At 45.3% G+C, this 20,136-nt stretch overlaps 4 protein-coding genes across 4 annotated transcripts; 1 reads left to right on the top strand and 3 right to left on the bottom strand.

Annotated features, from left to right (window-relative positions):
- The first annotated feature begins 7,660 nt into the window (after positions 1–7,660).
- On the top strand, positions 7,661–8,815 carry MYCTH_2311254 (uncharacterized protein). The gene is made up of 2 exons (XM_003666458.1): positions 7,661–8,312; positions 8,405–8,815. Exons 1-2 carry the CDS (start codon positions 7,803–7,805, stop codon positions 8,504–8,506), a joined length of 612 nt encoding a protein of 203 aa, XP_003666506.1. The 5' UTR covers positions 7,661–7,802; the 3' UTR covers positions 8,507–8,815.
- A 1,483-nt stretch (positions 8,816–10,298) lies between these two features.
- Positions 10,299–12,408, bottom strand: MYCTH_2311253 (uncharacterized protein). Its single transcript, XM_003666457.1, has one exon. The coding sequence runs from the start codon at positions 12,169–12,171 to the stop codon at positions 10,543–10,545; it is 1,629 nt and encodes a 542-aa protein (XP_003666505.1). The 5' UTR covers positions 12,172–12,408; the 3' UTR covers positions 10,299–10,542.
- A 382-nt stretch (positions 12,409–12,790) lies between these two features.
- Positions 12,791–14,422, bottom strand: MYCTH_2311252 (uncharacterized protein). Its single transcript, XM_003666456.1, has 2 exons — positions 13,631–14,422; positions 12,791–13,517 (listed from the first exon to the last, which is right to left on the bottom strand). The coding sequence occupies exons 1-2, from the start codon at positions 14,265–14,267 to the stop codon at positions 12,949–12,951; spliced, it is 1,206 nt and encodes a 401-aa protein (XP_003666504.1). The 5' UTR covers positions 14,268–14,422; the 3' UTR covers positions 12,791–12,948.
- Positions 14,423–15,439: 1,017 nt separating this feature from the next.
- On the bottom strand, positions 15,440–19,186 carry MYCTH_2071684 (uncharacterized protein; the record flags this gene model as incomplete). The annotated part of the gene is made up of 4 exons (XM_003666455.1): positions 15,440–15,890; positions 15,951–16,285; positions 16,346–16,654; positions 16,733–19,186. The coding sequence occupies 4 exons, from the start codon at positions 19,184–19,186 to the stop codon at positions 15,440–15,442; spliced, it is 3,549 nt and encodes a 1,182-aa protein (XP_003666503.1).
- Positions 19,187–20,136: the final 950 nt, after the last annotated feature.

Raw genomic sequence — 20,136 nt, 5'->3', positions numbered from 1 at the left:
ACCACCGCCATATGCTATTCCGAGTGGGTGAGCCCCGAAAACATCGCTTACCGCATCGCCATCCCAGACGACAGAGGGCGACTTTGATGTCTTGCTCCAGATCGCCGCACCTAACACGGTGGGATGGGCTGGTATCGTATGGGACGGCATCATGGTCAACAACCCCCTGACGGGGTGTTGGGCCAATGGAAACACCACCGTTGTCTCGAGCCGGATCGCAAGGTAAGCCGAAGAGGACAAATGACGATGAGACTTTCTTTCTTTTTTATTTTATTTTTTTTTAAATTTCTTTTTTAAGCGTAATGAAAAGAGCTACATATCTGTGGTTCGTTCCTCAATTTCAGCGACCTCTCCACCGAAGCATCGTCAAATAAGAAGTTGTCGGAAACAAAGGGTGTCAGAAGCTATAGAGCTTCTAAGGATATTAGCCACATACATGCCATAGCTGTATAAGGCTATTTAACGCTTTGGCCAGCTCCTTTGTCTATAAATATTAGTCGTTTTGTCTCCTTTGTAGATAATTTTAACAAGGCACTCTTTTCCTTTATATAGCCACCTACTATAGACTGCTTTCAACGCTCCCGGAAGCTTATTACTACGTTCGGCAGTTATAAGCCTGGCGCCTTGACTACTCCTCTGCCGACGTATCTTTAATATTAGTAGTAGCTTCTTCTATTACGAACTCTCTTACCCTGCTTTAATACGCTTTCGACGACGTGTCTATTATATCTAAGATCCTAGTCGAGACTTCTATATGCCTTACTAGGCCTAGTTCTTAGAACTTGTAGTATATTAAACTATAGTTATAGGCTAAATTTGCTAGTATATAGGGATTTGTTAACCTTAATAGTAATTATAAACTAGATCTAGAAGTTTCATAGTGCCTAACCTATAAATAAGCTAGAGATAACCTTATTTTAGCTTCCTAGGAGTAATTCCTAGAAGGAGTATTACCTTTAATATCTATAGATTTGATACCTTCTAATATAGCTATTATAGCTAAATTCATATAATTATAAGATTCCTTTTATGAAAATATTATATATACTATAGATATTAGTAAGTAGATAGGATAGCTATAATACTAGCTAGTATATATTATAGATCTTAAACTCTATAAAGTTATAAAAGTATATAGGAAGAAGGATATTAACTTTATTAGGGAGATTATCCAGGCGTTTTGCTCTATACTTATATTATCCATTATAATACTCCATATAATGGTTATAATATAATATATAACTAGTCTTAATATAGCTAAATATTTAGGAGTTAACCTATAACGTTAGATTTATAACTTTAATATTACCTTCTAATAAGCTATCTAATATAATATCCTAGAAGTATAAGGTATATAAGGACTTTATACCTTTCTTAATACTATTATTATATATATCTTACTAACCTAGGTAGTAAATAAGAGGATAGAAATTAAGCTTACTAATAGTATAGGATAGCTACTTTTAGAGCTTAGTACCCTTATTATAATAGCTAAGATCCTAATTAATAATGATATATGACCTAGAGTCTTTCGGAAGTATAGAATCTTCTTAATAACTTATATACTAACACTTCCTATCGCTTAGAAGAGCGGTAAGGAGAGAGATAGAGACTTATATAAAGACTCTTATAGCGGTTAATAGTATAATATAAGATATCCCTATAAGTATCTAAGATATCTATAAGATCTAGTAGACTATTATATACTTAAGTAAGCTATCTACAGTAATGAGTAACGCTTATACCTTTCTAATAAAGAGTATAAGAAGATTTACTAGGAGCTTGATAAGCCGAAGTAGGCTAGACTAAAAAATTAACTTATTACTAAATAGGGGGAGTTATCCTATTCTAGGTAGTTAGAGGTAGGATACCCTAGTTCCCTTAATACGTTAATTATTAGCCCTTAACTACTTGGTAAGCTCTTAACTTACTATAGGATATTTAGTATAATCGCTCTATAGCGTTATCCTCTTTTGGAAAGCACTTTACTAGACTTATATAGTGTGACCTACTTAGTTAATAACAAGACGTTCCTTTCACCTAGGACATTTGTCAAGGTAGAAGATCTTAAGTTTATTAAAGCAGGTATAATAACCTTTCCTATTAATAAAAGGGGTATTTAGGTAATTAAGAACGTTCTAAATAGACTATATAGACTATATATTAGGAACCTAATGCTTAAGGATATTATTATTATTAAAGGATTCTATATTAATATTATCTTAGAAGCTCTATTATTTAAGGTAGGCGCTTAATACTATAGCTTAGACTACTTACTATATTTTAAAACACTAGAAAACAACGTTATCCTTTATAAGTTAGAACGTAAGTATAATCTTACTTTCCTTAAATATAAGCTACTTTCCTACTACTTGAGCTTCCTAGACTATATCTTAATTAGTAAAGCAGGTATTATAAACATTTATATATCCTTATAGAACGTATTTATCATATATAGTAGAAGGTCCCGGATATAAGTATTACTTACCATAAGAAAGGATACTAAGAATCTTTAGTACTTAAGAGCTAGCTACCTTGGACTAGAAGCGTTAAAAGCGCTTATTAATAACACTAGAAACATCTATATTAAGGGGATAATACATATTAAGTATAAGAGCTACACTTATACTTACGTAAGTAAGGTTATCTCTAGGAAAACACTGCCTAAGTAGAAGTCTATATATCTATTCTAGCAAGTAGCCTAGGATCTGTTTAACCATCCCAAAGCGATTAATAGATTATAATAGCTACTTATAATTATTGACAAGTATAGTAGGAAGCTCTTCCCTTTCCTCTTAATGACGAAGTCATTAGACTGGATTATGGGAGTTATCTGGAATTTCGAGAGCTAGGTAAGACACTAATATAGGCTTACTATCTATAAGATTAAATAGGATAACGATATTATAATGATTAGTTTAGTAAGGTATATACTAACACGTTACTAGACTTAGGCTATGGAAAGTAATATTAATCTTAAACTCTTACCTTTATATATCTATAAGCCTAACGGACTAGTAGAGCGAGTAGGGCAAAAACTGATCTTATACTTAATTAAGATACTTAACGGTACGAATCTGCCTATAAAGTTCTAGTTAGAAAGTATATAAGTAGTAATATACTTATATATAATAAGCCTAAGCGGTACTTACTCGTTTAGAACTCCTAATGAAGTACTCTATAGCTAGTTTAAATAGTATTTTCGCTAGTATAAACCTAGCTTAATAATTATATTAACTAGTAACTTATACCTAGACTAAAGTAGTATCTTTATATATAGATACTAGGTATATATCCTCTGTAAGGATAAGGAAGCTAAATAACGTATGAAGGACTTTAAAGTATTATTATATAGGCTAATAGGGTATCTTATGGGATATTATATATCTAATATCCATTATATTTAGATACCTAAGCTCGATAGGGTCATTATAACTTATAACGTTCACTTTAATAAGAAGACTTTCTACCGTCCAGGCAAAGAGTAGCCAATAGAGTTATTACTAGTAGTAATAAGCTAGGAAGTTAATTAATTCGATCTTAGCAAAGATTTCTAGAATAGCGATTTTCTTTAGGAAGCATTATAATAGACCTAATAACCAATAGAAGACTCTATTATAATAGCTTGACCGCCTCTATTGTAAGAGAGTCTAACGGTAGACTAACCTCTCTAATAAGGTTAAGACTTAGGGGTAAAGGAGCTCTTTAATATATAGCCTATAAGCGAGTAATCAGTTCTAGAGACTCTTATAATAGAGATATAAGTAATAGACGAACTTACTAAATAGATAGAGAGCTTTAGAGAACTCTTAACCCCTAAATATATACCTAAGCCCTTAATAACTTACCCTATACTGGCTAGTAAAGGGGATATCTACTAGGAAGTAAGAAGGTTTAAATTAGGGCCTTCCTAGTCGCTAGCTAGCTAATTAGACGCTAGGGAGAGCAGGGGAGCCATCGGATCTAATAGAGAAATGCCTTCCGTAGAAGAGTCGAGTATATATAATATATTAATGGAAGAGCTAGAAGCTAAGGACAGTACTACCAATATATTATACCTAGTCAGGTTAGAGGAGTAGAGCATTAAGTAAAGTCTAGATTAGCTAATATATCCTTTAGAAGGTAGAAGTAAAGGAAAGCTATTTAGTAACCTCCTATAAAGAGAAGTAGAGGTAGGAGGAAGACTTATATACCTAGGGACCCTATATAATCAAGTAAACGGCTATGAAATAAAGAGAGGGTCAATTACTACTACTCCTTTATCTATATAACTAAGGAACTCTAGTAACAGTTCTATAAGACTTACCTATCTAATTAATAGGAAGCTTACCTAGAGGACTAAAGTATAAGAACAATATATATAGTGTTTACTACTACTATACAATGGAAGGATACTATATACCTTAGAGTAGCCCTAAATAAGCTACGTTAGTATATTAACGATCTTACTCGCGTTCCTACTAACTAGCGAGACCTATATAACCACCCGTTAGGATAATAGTTTAAAGATACGGCTCGCGAGGAGATATATAGCTTAGAGAGCAAGGGAACGTAGAAGATTATATTACACGAGTAGGCGAAAGCGCGACCTATCCCGTTAAAATAGGTCTTTATATATAAGTTTGACAAGGACGGTTTCCTAGAGAAATACAAGGTAAGAATCTATATATAAGGAGATCTATGAGATATTAGCTTGGTAGAAAGTATATATATAGCTACTCCAGTAGCGTAGTCGTTCTATATAATAATAGCGATCGCTATATACTTCGACTTAGAAGTTAAGTAGTTCGATATAGTATAAGCGTTCCTTAACGCTAAACGACCAGAAGACGATCCTATTATCCACGAATTGCTAGAAGGATTTAAGTAGCTAGGGAAATATATAGAGTTATAAAGAGCTCTATATAGCTTAAGAGACTCGCTACTCTTATAGTATAAGGAGTTCTATAAAATGCTATTAGATCTAGGTATAGAACTATTAGGCGAGGAGAAGTGCCTCTTCTTAAGCTATAACAAACGCGTTATCCTAATCTTCTATATTAACGACTTCTTAGTCTTCTTCTATAAAAGTAACGCTATAACGGCCAAGCAGGTAATGGAAGGAATTAAAGCTTAATATAACGTTCATAAGTAGGGTAATATTAATTAGTTCCTTAGTATTGGGTTGATTCGAGACTAATCTATATATAAGATATAGTTAATCTATAACTAATATATTAGAAAGGTAATAAGAAGATATAGGCTAGATATACCTAATATATATAAGCTAATTCCCTTAAGCTATAAAGAGCTTAAGAAGTTTAAAGGGAGCGTTACTAATATATAGATTAAAGAGTATTAGGAGCTTATTAGATTAATTCTATACTATATAGTTATACTATATCTAGATGTCGTATATACCTGTTTAGTACTCTCTCGATACCTAACTAACCTAGGACTAGACTACTTGTTAGAGGCGTAATAAGTAGTAAGATATCTATTTAGGAGCTCTTATTTATTAATCTAGTATAGAGGTAAGCAAGCGCTAGAAAGTCTGACGCTTATAATTACTAGGGACGCTTTATATATAGATGATCTAAATATATAGTATTCGTTATAGAGATATATCTTCTTCCTATTTAGAGGTCCTATTACGTAGAAGGCGTCGTACTAGAATACTATTATAACGTTAAGCACTAAAGTAGATCTTCTAACGCTCTCCCTTATAGTAAGAGAGGCTATAGCACTTAAAAGGCTATTTATAGATATCGATCTCAAGCTCGGGGAACCCTAGAACATCTATTATAATAATTAGTAAACGATTAGACTAGTGATAGCTAGGAATAAATATATTAATACTTGCCTATAGTATATAGATATCCATAATATATAATTATACTAAGAAGTAGCAAAAGGAATATTTAAAGCTATATATTTATTAACTAGTTAGATACTACTAGATAAGCTTACTAAATGACTTAGCTAACAAGCCTTTAAGTGCTAGAGGGCTCTCCTTAATCTTTAAGATATTAGTTATAGGCTTATATAACTAGGGGGTAGAAAATAAGTCAAATTCGCCAAATAAAATACTACCTAATACTCCCTATCTACTACTATTAGCCATTACTAGGATTAATAGCCTTGCCCTTGCCTTTATCCTAGCCAGGTAACAATATAATACCTAATGTATCATTAGATACGCTAATACAAGCTTTATAATCCTCCTTGATCTTGCCTAACTAGTAGAAGATATTATATATAAAGTAGGTAATCTTCGTAAAACACGCAAGTTTAGCCTTATTAAGCTCGTACTCCTCTATATTATCTATACTAACGCGTTTAAAGTCATTCTAAAGAACTATATATAACTTCTTAAGATTTTATATATAACTATTAGCGATTTGCCTATACCTTAGGGGTAGAGGTTTAGGATCTAAGGACTTATAGAAGCCTTAGCTCTATCTAATAGAGCCTTTATTAAATCCTTTGCCAACCTAATATAAGAAGTAAGACTACTATTATAGTTAGTATAAGTATTATAAGAGCTATTAGACATATAGGCGATTAGTATATATATTCTTATACTTATAGGAACTATAGGTATAATAGTAATAATAGAAGCTAACACTAGAATGATTATAGTATTTACTAAAAGAACGTCTTACTAGAGCTAACTATATATATATTCTATAAGGCACCTTATAAAGTTTACTAGCTTTAATATTACTATATTTAGTTAGCTTAAATGATCCTAATATAACTAGAATACTTATAGTATAAAAGCTTTAGTATACTTACACTTTTAAGGTATTATAAGAGCAGGAGTTAACCTACTGGTAGTTATAGTATTTATAATAGGTATACTTAACAAGTTATCTATTGATTTAAGTATAAGAGGCATTATCCTATTATTATTACTACAATTAAAACTAGAGATACTATCGCTACTACGGTTATAATGGCTATATTTGATCTATAGCTTCAAAGGAATCGCTCTACCATACTTAACTCTTTCAGACTTCCAAATACAGAAGGCAGGCCCCCTAAAGGAGCCATCAAGGTAGGAGCAACAAAGGATACAACACCAAGAATAGTATCACTACAAAGCGTAGTTAAACGACTATCGCGTTTAACTAGGGGGTGTGTCAGAAGCTGTGGAGCTTCTAAGGGTATTAGCTACATATATACCACAGCTGTATAAGGCTGTTTAACGCTTTGGCTAGCTCCTTTGTCTATAAATATCAGTCGTTTTGTCTCCTTTGTAGATAGTTTCAACAAGGCACTCTTTTTCCTTCGTACAGCCACCCACTGTAGACTGCTTTCAACGCTCCCGGAAGCTTATCACTGCGTTCGGCAAAGGGTAATAGCCGATGCTTGTCCATATGTAGGCATCCTGCGTTCAGCATGCACTAATTACTCGGGGCCTCGATATGTCCTACCCTACGGAATCTCTCCCTACCACCTGCTCTGTCGCTCCCTCTCCTGTGACTGGTAGGAAAATCTGGGTCGTAGGTTTGCCGAAGATCCGTCATCAATCTCATTCACCCCTTTGACGTGCGATTGGCCGCTTTGACTCGCAATTCCCTTTTGGGAACGGAATGTTTCGGCAAAACAAGGTCTGTCTATCAAGACCTCTCTCACTTTACAGGCCTCGCCGTCTTGCAGACGCGCAAGGTCAAGGCAGGCGTGAAACAAAACATGGGATATTAATAGGACATATTTAAGAAGATAGCGGAGCCAGTCGAGGTGGCATGAACTCGATGACCTGATTCTGTACAGCGATCCAAACCCTTCACCACACGGACAGACGTCTCCTGATCAGCATGCATTCCGGGTTTGTCTCTTTGTTCGCTTTTGCCGGGCTTGCTGCCCAGGCCTCAGCGCATGGTATCGTCACAAAGCCAGCAACACGATCACCGGGGGAAGCGACCGAGGCAGCATGCGGCAAGACTATGGCCGACTTCTACCGAGCCGACAATACCTCGTACCCCGAGGCCTTGCTTCGAGCCAACCCAGACGGCCTGAAGCCCCCATATGACCCCGAAAAGTGCAACCTCTGGCTCTGCAAAGGCTATCAATTTGCCGACAACATTGCTAATGTGCAGAACTACACTGTCGGCCAGGTTGTCGACATGGAGGTTTGGATCCGAATTCCGCACGAGGGATATGCCAATGTCTCGATCGTCGACACCTCTCGCAATAGTGTCATTGGTGAACCATTGATTGCCTGGCCGGAGGGTTATGCTGGCTCTGCCAACCCCCCTAAAGACCAAACAAAGTTCAGCGTCAAGCTGCCCGACCTGGGTGACAAGTGCACCAAGCCTAGTGCCTGTGTAAGTACCTCCTTTACTGGCAGTTGATCTCTTTCCTGACGGGTTGGAGTGTGTTGAAATCAGTTAAACTAATCCGTTGTCGTTATTTACAGGTTATCCAATGGTACTGGTTTGGTCAAGGGCAAACATATGAGTCGTGCGTCGACTTCACCCTTGCTACACCCGCCAAGAGGCGAAGATACCGCAAGTATTGATTTCGAGGGTTAATCTATGGTCGAGAACTGCGCTTGTAGACAGATCCTAGCGACTCATGAATAGGGTGGAAGGGCATGGTTTGTTCAGATGGATGCCCTTTGAGAAGTAGCGATCGGGCATCCGACCTCGAGTGGGAAGTGATTGGGTATTGGAAGGGTCCGTTTGATGCCAATTCTTTTGGAACCAGTTACACGATGGGTCTTCAAAGAACTCATTGTTCTCACAAGTCTAGTGATGCGGAACATGTGCAAATTCTTTCCTAAGGATCCTTTTAACGATTGTCTTTGTATCAACGTGGGCTCCCTTTCCGCACCCGGCAGGAGTAGATGGTCAAAAAGGTGAAAGCTAAAGAAAGTACATACGTGTAAGCTAGGAATCTATTGGATTGCCCCAGGGTATCACCAGTACAGATCTCTGCAGTTGGTTTTCATGCCCGGACACAGCCCCTGCATCATGTTCTCGCGTTCGCCAGGCGTTCTCGCTTGGACAACAATTAGCGCGGCAGCCCCAGTCCACCTTACCCAGTCATCTTCCCGACCAGCTCTGGTTGGCTCCCCTTGCAACGTTCATATAAGCGCCCGTGTTTCAGAACGCGCCATGACAGGAATGGAAGTCGAACACCGGGAATATGTTTATGCCCATGACCCATGGATCTATGAATTGTTGTACTGCGAGAAACCAGATGCACCAAGGAGCTGTTTCTCAGCTATTATCTTTACATCGCTCCAATCTTCTTGTTTTTCCCTCTCATTTCTAAGTTGCGATCCTCATTCTTTCATCCTTCGTGCAGTTAATACCTCGTTGAAATGGTGGGACAGGGAAAATGCAGCATCATCCCTGATGCGGTGCCAAGCGATGCTGGCATCGCAGGAGCAGGCGTATGTCTTCCCACCTCTTGAGCTAGAACAACGCCAACGATGATGGAACTTCCTTAGGTTCTCCTTGCCTCGACTATTACAGCAGGTTTGGCATTGTGCATATCGGCCAGCCTAGTGTTACAGAGCTTGACGTGGCACGCATCTCGATTCAAAACACAACGGAACCAGAACCAGTCGGTGATTCGGCGAAAGCTCCTCAACGGGTACTCCGACCAGCAGATCATGGTCGGAATCGGCCTGCAGAGTATTGGACTCGTCAAGTCTGACTCGTTGGTGCCCTATCACTTCTTCCTCATCTGGATGCTGGCACTGCTCTCCATGGCGACACATAATGCGGCACTTCTTGCGCTGGTCCAGGACTTCAAACGGGACTGGGTCTTGAGGTGGATGAGGCAGGTTCTGATGTTTGTGAACCTGGCTCTCTCCTGCGTATACGGAGTCTATGTACTGCAGAGCAAAGTCAAGGGGCTTCCAGACACGCTGCCCATCGGCTGCGTTTGGAAGGTTGAGTCAACTTCTTCCAACGTCGGCGGGCTCGATTACGTCGGCACCATCGTCACCATCGTGGGGAATTGTGCCGTCTTTGGTTTGGCCACGTGGTACTTACAAAGCCGGAGGCAGCGGTTCTACCAAGCCATCCAGGTTGTTGGCCTGATTTTGATGTTGGGCATCGCCATCGGTATGTCAGGTTTCCATTAAATACCGTTTAATAGCCGATATAGTTAGGCATGGGGCTAATCACTCTGCTGCGCTGCTAATTACGGGCACTCTGCCGCTCCAGGGGCTACTGTCCGTGCCTACCTCCTTTCGCAGGCATTTGGCAACCCGGACGTGAAGCTCAAGGACGAAGGCGAGAAGCAGTGGAGTTTCGGCCAGCTATTGTCTCTCCTCATGCTCCTCTTGCCCCTGATATCGGCGATTGAGATTATGCGCGGAGAGATTGCGGTTGCGCCACCGGTGCAGGATGAAGACAAGCAGGCCTTGTTCAGTGAGAAGCCTTCTGTTTGAAGACATACTTAAAGCGAGGCGGAAACCAGAGAGACGAATCGATGTAGCCAAGCCAAGAGACTCAAGGAGGGAGAGCTATTTAGGGCTAACAACAACCCATTTGCATGTGCCTTTTTTGATTAATTTGCTGATGATTTGCCGAACCTTCATTAGAGGAAACCAGCAATCTCGTTCCAAAACTCGCTGGGCGATTCCGACATGGGAAGATGCCCTGCTTGGGGAACAATCTTCAGCTCCGCCCCGGAAGGCCCAAGCAAGTCCTTGAACCCTTCCATGGCCTTCACAAGCGCCCCCTTGCCGTCTCCTTCACCGACAACCAAGAGGCCCGGAACTTTGGCCCCTCTCATCTCCTCGCGCAGGTCATAATCCCACAACGCCTGGCAAGAATAGCGGAATCCCTGGACGCTGTTGGCAGCAACCATATCCGTCATCCAGTTGGCGACGTCCTTCTTGGCCGTCATGGTGTGCGGGTGGAACCAGCGCTCGACCGTTTGACCGGCCAGCTTCCGGATCCCGCCGTCGGGACCCTCGGCCACGGCAATACGCTCCTTCCAGGCGGTCGTGTTCTTGTCGCTGGAGGCAACGTTGAAGTCGCAGGCGATGAACCTGTCCAGGAGAGCCGGGTACTTGAGCGCAAACTTGAGCGTGGTCGCACCGCCCATCGAGACGCCGATGAGAGCGTGCAGTTTGGGGATGCGGAGCGCCCGGAGAAGCGCGGCCAGGTCGTCGCTCAGCATGTCGAGGTTGGCGGGAACTGGCGGGGAGGGCACGTCGTGCCGGCCGCGGGTATCGTAGCGAAGAATGCGTAGGTCGGGGCGCGCAGCCTTGAGGATGGCGACCAAGGGGTCCCACATATGCATCGATGTGAGCAGCGAGTTGGAGAAGGCCACTGTCGGCGCCTCCGGCGAGGGATTGCCTTCCAGCCGGTAGGGGATGGTCAGGCCGTCCGTCGTCGTGACGAAGGCGTCGATCGCCGCGTCCTTCTCGCCGGGCGTCGTCGAGATCTTGCCGTCCGCGGTCGCGAAGGCGGCGGTCGGCGGCAGCCGCGAGAGGGCATGAAGCTCTCTCGGCGCGGGGCCAAAGACGTAAAACAACTCATATGTGCGGCGGGTCTTGTGGGCAATGTAGTGGGTGAAGACTTGTTCGCGCCAAGCGGTGCTCATGGCCGCCTTGTGCTCGGGGCCGCCAAGGCCGTTCTCCTTGGCGTACTCGTGCAGCGTGGCAATCCTGACTTCGCCGGGCGGACCTTCGATGACCGAAGGGGTGCGAAAAACCCGGCTGCGCAGCCATCCCGGGATCCTGGAGAGCATGGGAATGTGTTCCTCTTGGTACCACCGGGCGACGGCGGCCTCGGCGCCCTCGACGCCCGGCCTGAGCGAGACCTCGACCGAGACGAGCACGAGCCCCTCTGCTTCGTCGTCAGTTAGCTGCTCGATGGGCGTAAACAAGGGGCTCTGCTGCGTGGCCACGAGGTCCAAGAACTTGCGGTCGACATCGACCTGGCCAATGGTGGCTGCCTCGCGCTGAGACCGGTTTGCGCGCAAATCCGTGTAGATGGGTGTCTCGAGGTGCGCCATCGATGTCACGTCGTAAACGGCCAGGAAATGCGGCTGCTGGCCGTCGGTGGCGCGATACCGCAGACCGTTGGTGAAGATGTGCGGGAGGCGCAGGCGTGTCGGGCCATGCTCGTTGTTGTACCACTCATGGAACTGGTCCAGCGATAGCCCCTCGCGGGGCTGCATGGTAACGTAGAGCATGCCCGGTCCGTTGCCCGCCATGGTTCAAGTTGCAAAGGGGAGGGTGGAGGGAAACAGAGCAGTACCTCGAGTGACGATGAATATAGAACGTTTGATCAGGAGATAGCACAGCAGAAGAGTCCGCGTCAGTAAGGCACACGGCCAGGTAGAGAAATAGGATTATGGAAGTTGCAAAGGTAAGAAACTACGAGGCCCAACTCGACGTGAATGCGAGATGGAACTAGTATGAAGGACAAGCCGGCAGCGGCTCGGCTCGGGGCTGAGCGTGACGTCGCGACAGGCAGTGGAGCCCGGCTCTTGCTCCGGCTGCCATGCTCGACAGGCAAAGCGTTTTTCCGCCGTTGGTGGCTTGGCTGTTTGTTGCACTAATTAGGGCCGGAACTTGTGGAGAAGCGCAGCAAACCTCAAAATCATCAAGTACCTAGTAATGCGCATGCACAAGAGTTAATACGCTATTTGAGAAGTCACCTTCCAGCATCGTGACAGAGCCACTGAACCCTGAGAAGAACTAGAACGAACACCATCATGCTGCAATTCGTCCCAACCCATCGAACACGCTCTCGAAGACCGTCCCGCTCCCGGAATATGCACCCCCACCTGATTCAGTCCCCTCTTGGAAGTTGATGTCCAGATGTGGGTATAACCCGCCGACCCCTTTTCAACTCCTGTCCAGTCCTGCTTGCTGTAGCCGTTGAAGGCGTAGTTGATACATCCATGCTAACACTGATAACCCTCTTGTATGGCTCTCTGAACTCCGGAATCCTGTCTTTAAGACTGTGCTGTCTCTTTTTAGTCAATTTACGGCTCGCCCCAGATCTCGTCAGCGATCTGCCGGATTAGCGCTAGCTTCTTCTTCTCGTCCTCCTCGGTAAGCGGGTAGCCACTCTCGTGGGTGCTGAACCCGCACTGCGGGCTGACGGAAATACGCTTGAGAGCCTCCTCGCGGGTCTGGTTACTGCCCTCTGCGACGAAATCCGCCGCTTGGTAGATGCGTCTCTTTACTTCTTCCTTGTCTTCTAGCTCCCGGACCTTAGTAGAGATGGCCCCGATCACAACATTCTTGTCCTTGGGGAGGAACTTGAGCGGCTCGAAACCGCCGGCGCGCTCGGTGTCGTACTCTAGGTAGAAGGTGTTGACTTTGAGCTTCTGGAAGAGCTTCTGCGCGATCACGTCGTAGCCTCCCTCAGCGAAAAACTTCCCTCTTATGAAGTTTCCGCGACAGAGGTGCACCCCCGTGTGGAAGTCGGCCGGCAGCTTGCTGAGACAGTCATTGTATAGCTCGATGTAAGCGTCCAGGAGGTCGTCGACGGTCCCAATGTTGTCCGGGTCCTCAGCCCACCCTTGCCGGAACTTGTCGGAACAAAAGTCTAGGGAGTCTCGGTCAGATGCCGAACCGCAAAAAAAAAAAAAAAAAAAAAAAAAAAAAAAAAAAAACCGGGAGCTCATTCCCCAGACTGTAACAGGGGCCAGGAACACTTACATGCCAGACCAGGGTCGTCAAACTGAACGTTGCGTAGCCCTGCCTTGTAGAGCTGATCCAGCTCGGCCTGGTAGACCTTGGCCACGTCCTTGAAGTACTCGGCGTCGTTCGCGTATGCTTCCTTGGTATAAGCCCGGCCTTGCTTGTAACGCATGTGAAACCAGGCTGGCGTGATCATGGTGAGCTTGATGTTTGCCCACTCGCTCTGCGGCACAAACTTTTGCACAAGACGAAGCTCGTGGAGGTTGGACCACGACTTCTCGGGATTATGTCTCAGCTTCGACCCAGTGATGACCGACTCTCCTGGCATAACCTTGCGCGAGACTGAAACAAGCGAACAGACATCGGGATGGTAAAGTCTAAATAGTTCTTCGTTGGCGTCTTCAAGTCGGACGGTACCCTCAAACTCGTGCCACATAAGACCCCAAAAACGGGTACGAGGGTACTCGCCACTAGTCACCGCCTTAAAGCCTAACTCCTGCTGTAGCTTCACTATATTTGCTACAGCCTCCTCTTCGATAGCAGGTAGGCCGGCCTCATCTGGGTTTAAACCCTTTTCACGGATAGCTGCACGAACCTCTAGTAGCTTTTGAGGCCGTAGGAGGGAGCCCATATGTTCGGCGCGGAACGGCGGCATGGCGGGCGAGCAAACGGAAGGTCTTTTCTCGTGATGAAGAATATCTAATAAGAGGTCTGGGAGGCAAAACAAGAAGGGTGAGATGTGGTAGGAGGGGGGAGGCTTGAGATGGTCATCACATAAGGGAGCGGGGCCCCGCAATAGGAATTGACCCCTGATGGGACATGTTAGGTCAATTCAGCCAAAGAAAGCATGCCGACCCGCTTGGAGGATCCGACGTGCAGGCCCAAGGGTGGCTCCCCGACCTTGTCCGGTAAGAGTGCGGGGACAGGCGAGTTGTGAATGGTTGATTTGTTTTTATGGGCTGTATGTGGAGCCTTGATGTGTGGTTCGGAGGCAAGATCTGCCACCGCAGATTACTGTGTACGGATTACACGAGAGAGGGTTCCCCCCCTCCAAGTCATCTCGTTGAATATTTGGCTTAATTAGAGTAAACTTGTATATGGATTATACTTACAAGATAGAAGGAAATGACGAGGAAGGGTTAAACAATGTTCGGAGTGATGGATTTAGAGAAGGGATTACTAGAAGACTTGAAAAAGGAGGAAAACCCGAGAGGTATCATTAATTAGGGTTATGGAAAAAAATGTCGGGTAAGGGCGACAGGGTTCATTAGGCAATAGAGAAATGGGAATAGAGTTATTATTATAAAAAGGTAAAAAAGTTTTACGGCAAGGAAGTTTGACAGATCGAGAATCAGCAAATCATATAGAAAACGGAGGGAGGATAGTTATCAGAGTGAGGGCAAGGCTGAAAAATAGTAGAGCAGATTCGGTGTCTTTGCTAAGAGAAATAAATATAAAGGTAAAGAAGGTAGGAAGTTTCGAGGTTAAGAATGTAAGAGAAGAGAAGAATAGGTTTACGGATCTCTAAACTGGTTAGGGTTAATAGGTAGAAATTGAGAGTTAATAGGAAAAGCAATTAGGAAATGTCAAGAGCAGATTTGTAGTTTAAAATATAGCAATTTGTTAAAACTCAATGATATTTCAGTTTTAGAGAGAGGAATTAGGATAGAGAGTGTAGGATGTTCTGGCAGGCAAGAAAAACAGTAGGGTAATTTAGGATCACACAGGATACGTGCTCTTGTTTTGGTCTTAGGGTTTTCTTTTAGGTTCAATCCTCTTTGATGAACTACAGCCTTGACAGTATTATACTCTTGTTAAGTCTACCGCCTACTGAAATCTCGCTGCCAAAATCTCGCCGCCGTCATGGAGATATTCCTTGATACCTCTCCTTTTTTGGAGAGCGCTCAGCTCTTGTATCAGTGTCGCGGCTGCTACGACTTTGAAGCTCTCAAGGTTCCGAGCGGAACTGCGAAGTCTGGGGCGCGTATCCCGAGATCTCTTTTCGCAGCCAATACAGAGACAAGCGAGACAGAGTTCAAGCGCATCCAACTCACTAGTATAGCCCCTGACTGAAGGCGGGTTGCGCATTTCGTGGGTGATCCACGTTGCAATGCGTTCGAACTCGTCCTTGAGCTTGACAGACCGATCGCGCTGTCGGGGAGTTTGGACGCCACCACGCTTGTTGATGATATAACCGACGAAGACTTCCAGTTCCGTCAAGGGCTGGTGTGGTTGGTCTGCTAAGTCGACCATGACCCCGTGAATGGCGTCTTCGTAGCTGCGAAGAGGTTAGGTATTATATTCAAGTACAATTATAACGACGGAATATCTGACGTACGCGTGAAGAATTCCCAGTGCCTGATTCGACCTATGCCGCCATTCGACGGGTCCTATCTCGCTCACCCGTTGCTTGAGAGCCGCGAGCATCTCATCCCAGAAAGACGGGCCCCTGGGCTTGATGATCATCTTGATGTCCTTGGACCAAATTTTTCGTTCGTCGACTGCCCTGTAAAGTTGTCCAATGATCCTTTCCGATTTGTAGTATCCGTACCGAGGCTGTCCCTCCTCGTCCTCGCTGTCACTGTCCTCCTGTACGACGTGATCGTCAAGAGAAATGTTTGACTTGTCATGCACCGTGATCGACGGTCCTGGGGCGAGGAAGTCTGGCCTCCACTTTCGGACCCGAGGTGCCCTAGATAGGTCGACTGCTTGACCTGTTTTAGAGAAGTCAACGGCCGAAGAGTGTAGTTCGGCAAGCGCGATACAGTTCTGGTCCCGTGTACCATCTTCCTTCTGATCAGCTAGGATCATGTGACGGATAGCAATCACCCCAAGCTGGTCAGTCTTCATGAAGTCGACGAAAAAGGACGCTATGTCCGCCAAGGTAACAGGCCTGTTGAGCTCCGGGGGTGTGGTTCGCCCATAGTCAGCAGGCTGATAGGTCGTCAAGGCGCCGACCACTTCGGGGTCCCAAATCACGTGGAACACATCGCCATCCAAATCGCCGCCAGAGAGCTGGCTAGGGAGGTCTCGGGAGCCCCACTTGCTAAAGACGAGGCAGTTGCGGAGCTGGGTCAAGGGATGGCCCTCTGGCGGGATCGTGTTGTAGGCAATCTGAACGTCTCCCGGGTGCAATGCGGGCGAGCGGGTAACCAGGAGGGGTCCGGGTTCCGGGGGCTGAGCGTAGCGGCCCTCTTCCGTGTCGAACGTCACGTATACTTGTCCTTCTTTGAGAAACCCTGTTTCATCCATGACTCCAAAAAGGGTTATTCCTTCGCGGACAGGGATACGGGACTTGTGCTTGAGCAAGCGAAGCTCGCGGAGCAAGATGATCTCGACAGCGCCGCGAAGAAAGCTATCTTGTCTGTAGTCGATGCCCATGGCCTCCGTCTGGCGGAGGAAATCGTGTAGTTTAATGCTCTCGGCAACCTTCTGCATCCTGATGAAGCTGGCCGTGTTGTACACCGTGGCAGAAATGCCTCGCAATCTCTGAAGCTCGGTGCTCTGGAGGTTCAGAAACCACTCGTCGGGCGCCTTCATGTCTTCGAGAATCTTGATGAGCTGACGATTCAGGACCATGGGCATAGGTCTGGACGCCATGTCGCAGATTTCGAGCTGCTTGTCGTTGCTCGCAAACTTGATCATGGAGTCGCGGATGCATATCCGGCGACCCTCCAAGAGCGGATCCAAAGCCAACATTCCCTTGGCTCCGGCCCAGCGAATCTGGAGGCAAGTCGGGAACCCCTTGGACTTGGGAATAACTTTGTATACGGCACTGAGGGCATCATGAGAAATCGTCCCGATCCCATCGCTGAAGACGCGCCCGTTCCGCTCAACGTCGGGGATTCTCGAGACCTGAATCCCGTACTCGTCCAGGTCAAGGGCCCAAGGCGTCTCTGAAAAGGCTTGGCCAATGCGGGCAGCTCGTCGGGCTGGCGACCTGATGTCGTTAAAGTCGCCAAGAGTCTCGATGATGAAGTCAGGACCGTGGCGCTGGTTTTGATGAAAGAAGGGTGCAGATAACCATGCTGAGTGGGCACGGAGAGACGAGTGAGAGAAACCCAGGAGCTTATAGACTCTGCCCGCAATCTGTATGCCATCTGACAGGATGGATTTGAATCGATTGTAAATGCGGTCGAGCGAGACCTTGGAATTGAAAAAGAGGTCATTACCAGCCTCGTCACAGAACTGCGCCCTGATGAAGTATGAGTGGTTCGGAAACTTTCGGAGGACACGGTTCATAGGTTCAAGCTCTGGGCCGTGAAGCAGGACGCTGGTCGGCGTGACAACCACTCTAAAGATGCGAGTCCTGTCCTGGGTTTCCTCGAATATCCTTGCTCTTGGGGAAGCGCCCTCCCGAACGAGGGACTCAGACTCTTCTAGGTATGCCATAATACCGTCCACTTCAAACATGTCCGGGTTTCCGTAGGGACTCGGGTAGTCGATCCAGTCAAAGAGCTTTTTGAAAGCATCGACAGAGACGGGAGGCGGGCCCCCTGTCTTCCTGGCCGCCTCGAAGCGCTGGATTAACCTTTGAGCCAGGGCAGAGATGGTAGTCGGATGAAGGTACCCGTTTGTCATGAGGGCCTGGAGGAGAAACAGCAGGTCAAATGGTAATGAGTTGGCGCGATGGTGCTGGTCGAGCTGGTTCTGCAGGCGTGCCGCCGCGTCCGCAAATGGCAACTCGGCTGCTTGTTGGAAACCGAACTCGTAGCGGGTGACTGGAAAGAGCTCCTCGCGAGTGAGCCTCAGCATCTCTACCTCAAAGTCGTTCATGACGTGTCCGGTAATGGGGACAGGCACAAGGAAGTGATAAACTAAGCAGTAGGGAGATATGCGGGCGTGGTCGCGGTCGATAGCATCGAGCCTTTGACGTGAGGGTGCCGACTTTCGATTGTGCAAGAAACTGGAAATCAACTCATAGCCCGTGTGTTCCAGTTCCAAGATGGTCGGTGCCCAATAGAGAATGACTGTGGCGCTACCGTTCTGACGCCAGAGAAGCTCGACGATGCTCTGGTACAAAATGCGAAGCTGGACTTTGCATCTGGTCAGAGTAATGATGAGGTATCTCCGAGCAAACTTGACATGACAAGGCTCAATAACAGTCCATTCGGCGTTGAATGTCAGCCTCCCGTGGGTAAAGGCGTGGTGGCCACAACTCAACTCGGTGGCTTGGAGCGTCTTGGTCGGCTTCTCCGCGTCCGCCTCATCGTAGGCGCGCTGGCTGGCTTCATGTTCGATGGCCTTAAGTACGATTTCATCGGGCTTCCTGTCACTGGGTTTGCAATAGACTTTCCGACCCATCAGCTCCAGACGGGCTTGCGTCGGTGGGTGTTTGGGCTTGCGCAGCTGAAAGGCCTGAGAGCGAGTCGGATGGATTGGTTCTTCTCCATAATGCCTCAAGAATTCCGCACCCTCGGCCTCGTGGCGAAACGTGATGCGCCCTGTCGTTGTTTTCCTTTGTTTCTCAACCAAGTACTCCTTGATGGATAGCTGTTCCATGAACGGTTGAAGTTGCTTTTCTAGACCCCGGTCTGCCAGATGAACGGGTAGATTTCGAAGAAAAACCTCCATCGTTATAGGTACTTTCGTCTTGCTGGCGAAGCCAAGTGTGAAGAATACGTCAGATACTTAAGGTATACGGAAAATTGGGCTCTCAGGGCAAAGGTTGGGATTGTTTGACTAAGAGACTGGAGAGCGCTAACACGAAAAGATAACCCTCCGTACCATCGTGCTCTATACGGGTTAGTTCTGTAGAAGAGTTGGAAGGAAGTTGAAAGGGTTATCATCCAGGATATCATACACAAATGCGGTCCTTCATATATGTATGTACCTAGCAAATGTGCACATTCTGCGCTGCAATACACCACGTTTAAATATAGGACGACAACGACCATTCTAGCTTTGCTTGACAAACCACACAGCACAGAACCTTGAAAAGTACGTGTCTACTTCACACTGGTCATCATAGCCAACATCTGCGGTGAGGCCCGCGATGCTGCTGACTGGAGATGTGACTGGACAAACCAACGGTCTTGAGACCTACCCCGCATCTTAACGCCGCCCCAAGTGCAAGTGTCGGTCCAGTACTGTGGCCGCCAAACGCCTTGTCCTCTCCCTATATACACACGTATAGACGCATGCCACACTAGTTTTGCAGGCCACACCGCTATATAGCTATATATAGTTAGATAGATTAAACATATAAAAGGGCCCTAAATTGAATACAATTAGTGTAATTAGCCTACTAGCTTCTCTTATACCTTTGTAAATACCTTACCAAAACATATAAAACTACTATTACTAGAAAATTCTCTAAATATACTAACTAATAGTACTACTCTTAACTATATATAAGCCATTATAGCTATATAATAGGCATTATAAATATATTATTATTATTATTAATCTTATACTACTATAGTAATAAGTATACTAGAGCCTCTCTAATTATATACAAAGGAAACTATACCTAATAGGCCAGATAAAAACCTCTATCCCTCATTTAACGCCTAATCTAGAAT

Source organism: Thermothelomyces thermophilus, chromosome 7 (assembly GCF_000226095.1).
Source record: "Thermothelomyces thermophilus ATCC 42464 chromosome 7, complete sequence".
Taxonomy (NCBI): domain Eukaryota; kingdom Fungi; phylum Ascomycota; class Sordariomycetes; order Sordariales; family Chaetomiaceae; genus Thermothelomyces; species Thermothelomyces thermophilus.
The sequence above is the reverse complement of the archived record's forward strand: the minus strand, read 5'-3'. Positions and strand labels throughout refer to the sequence as shown.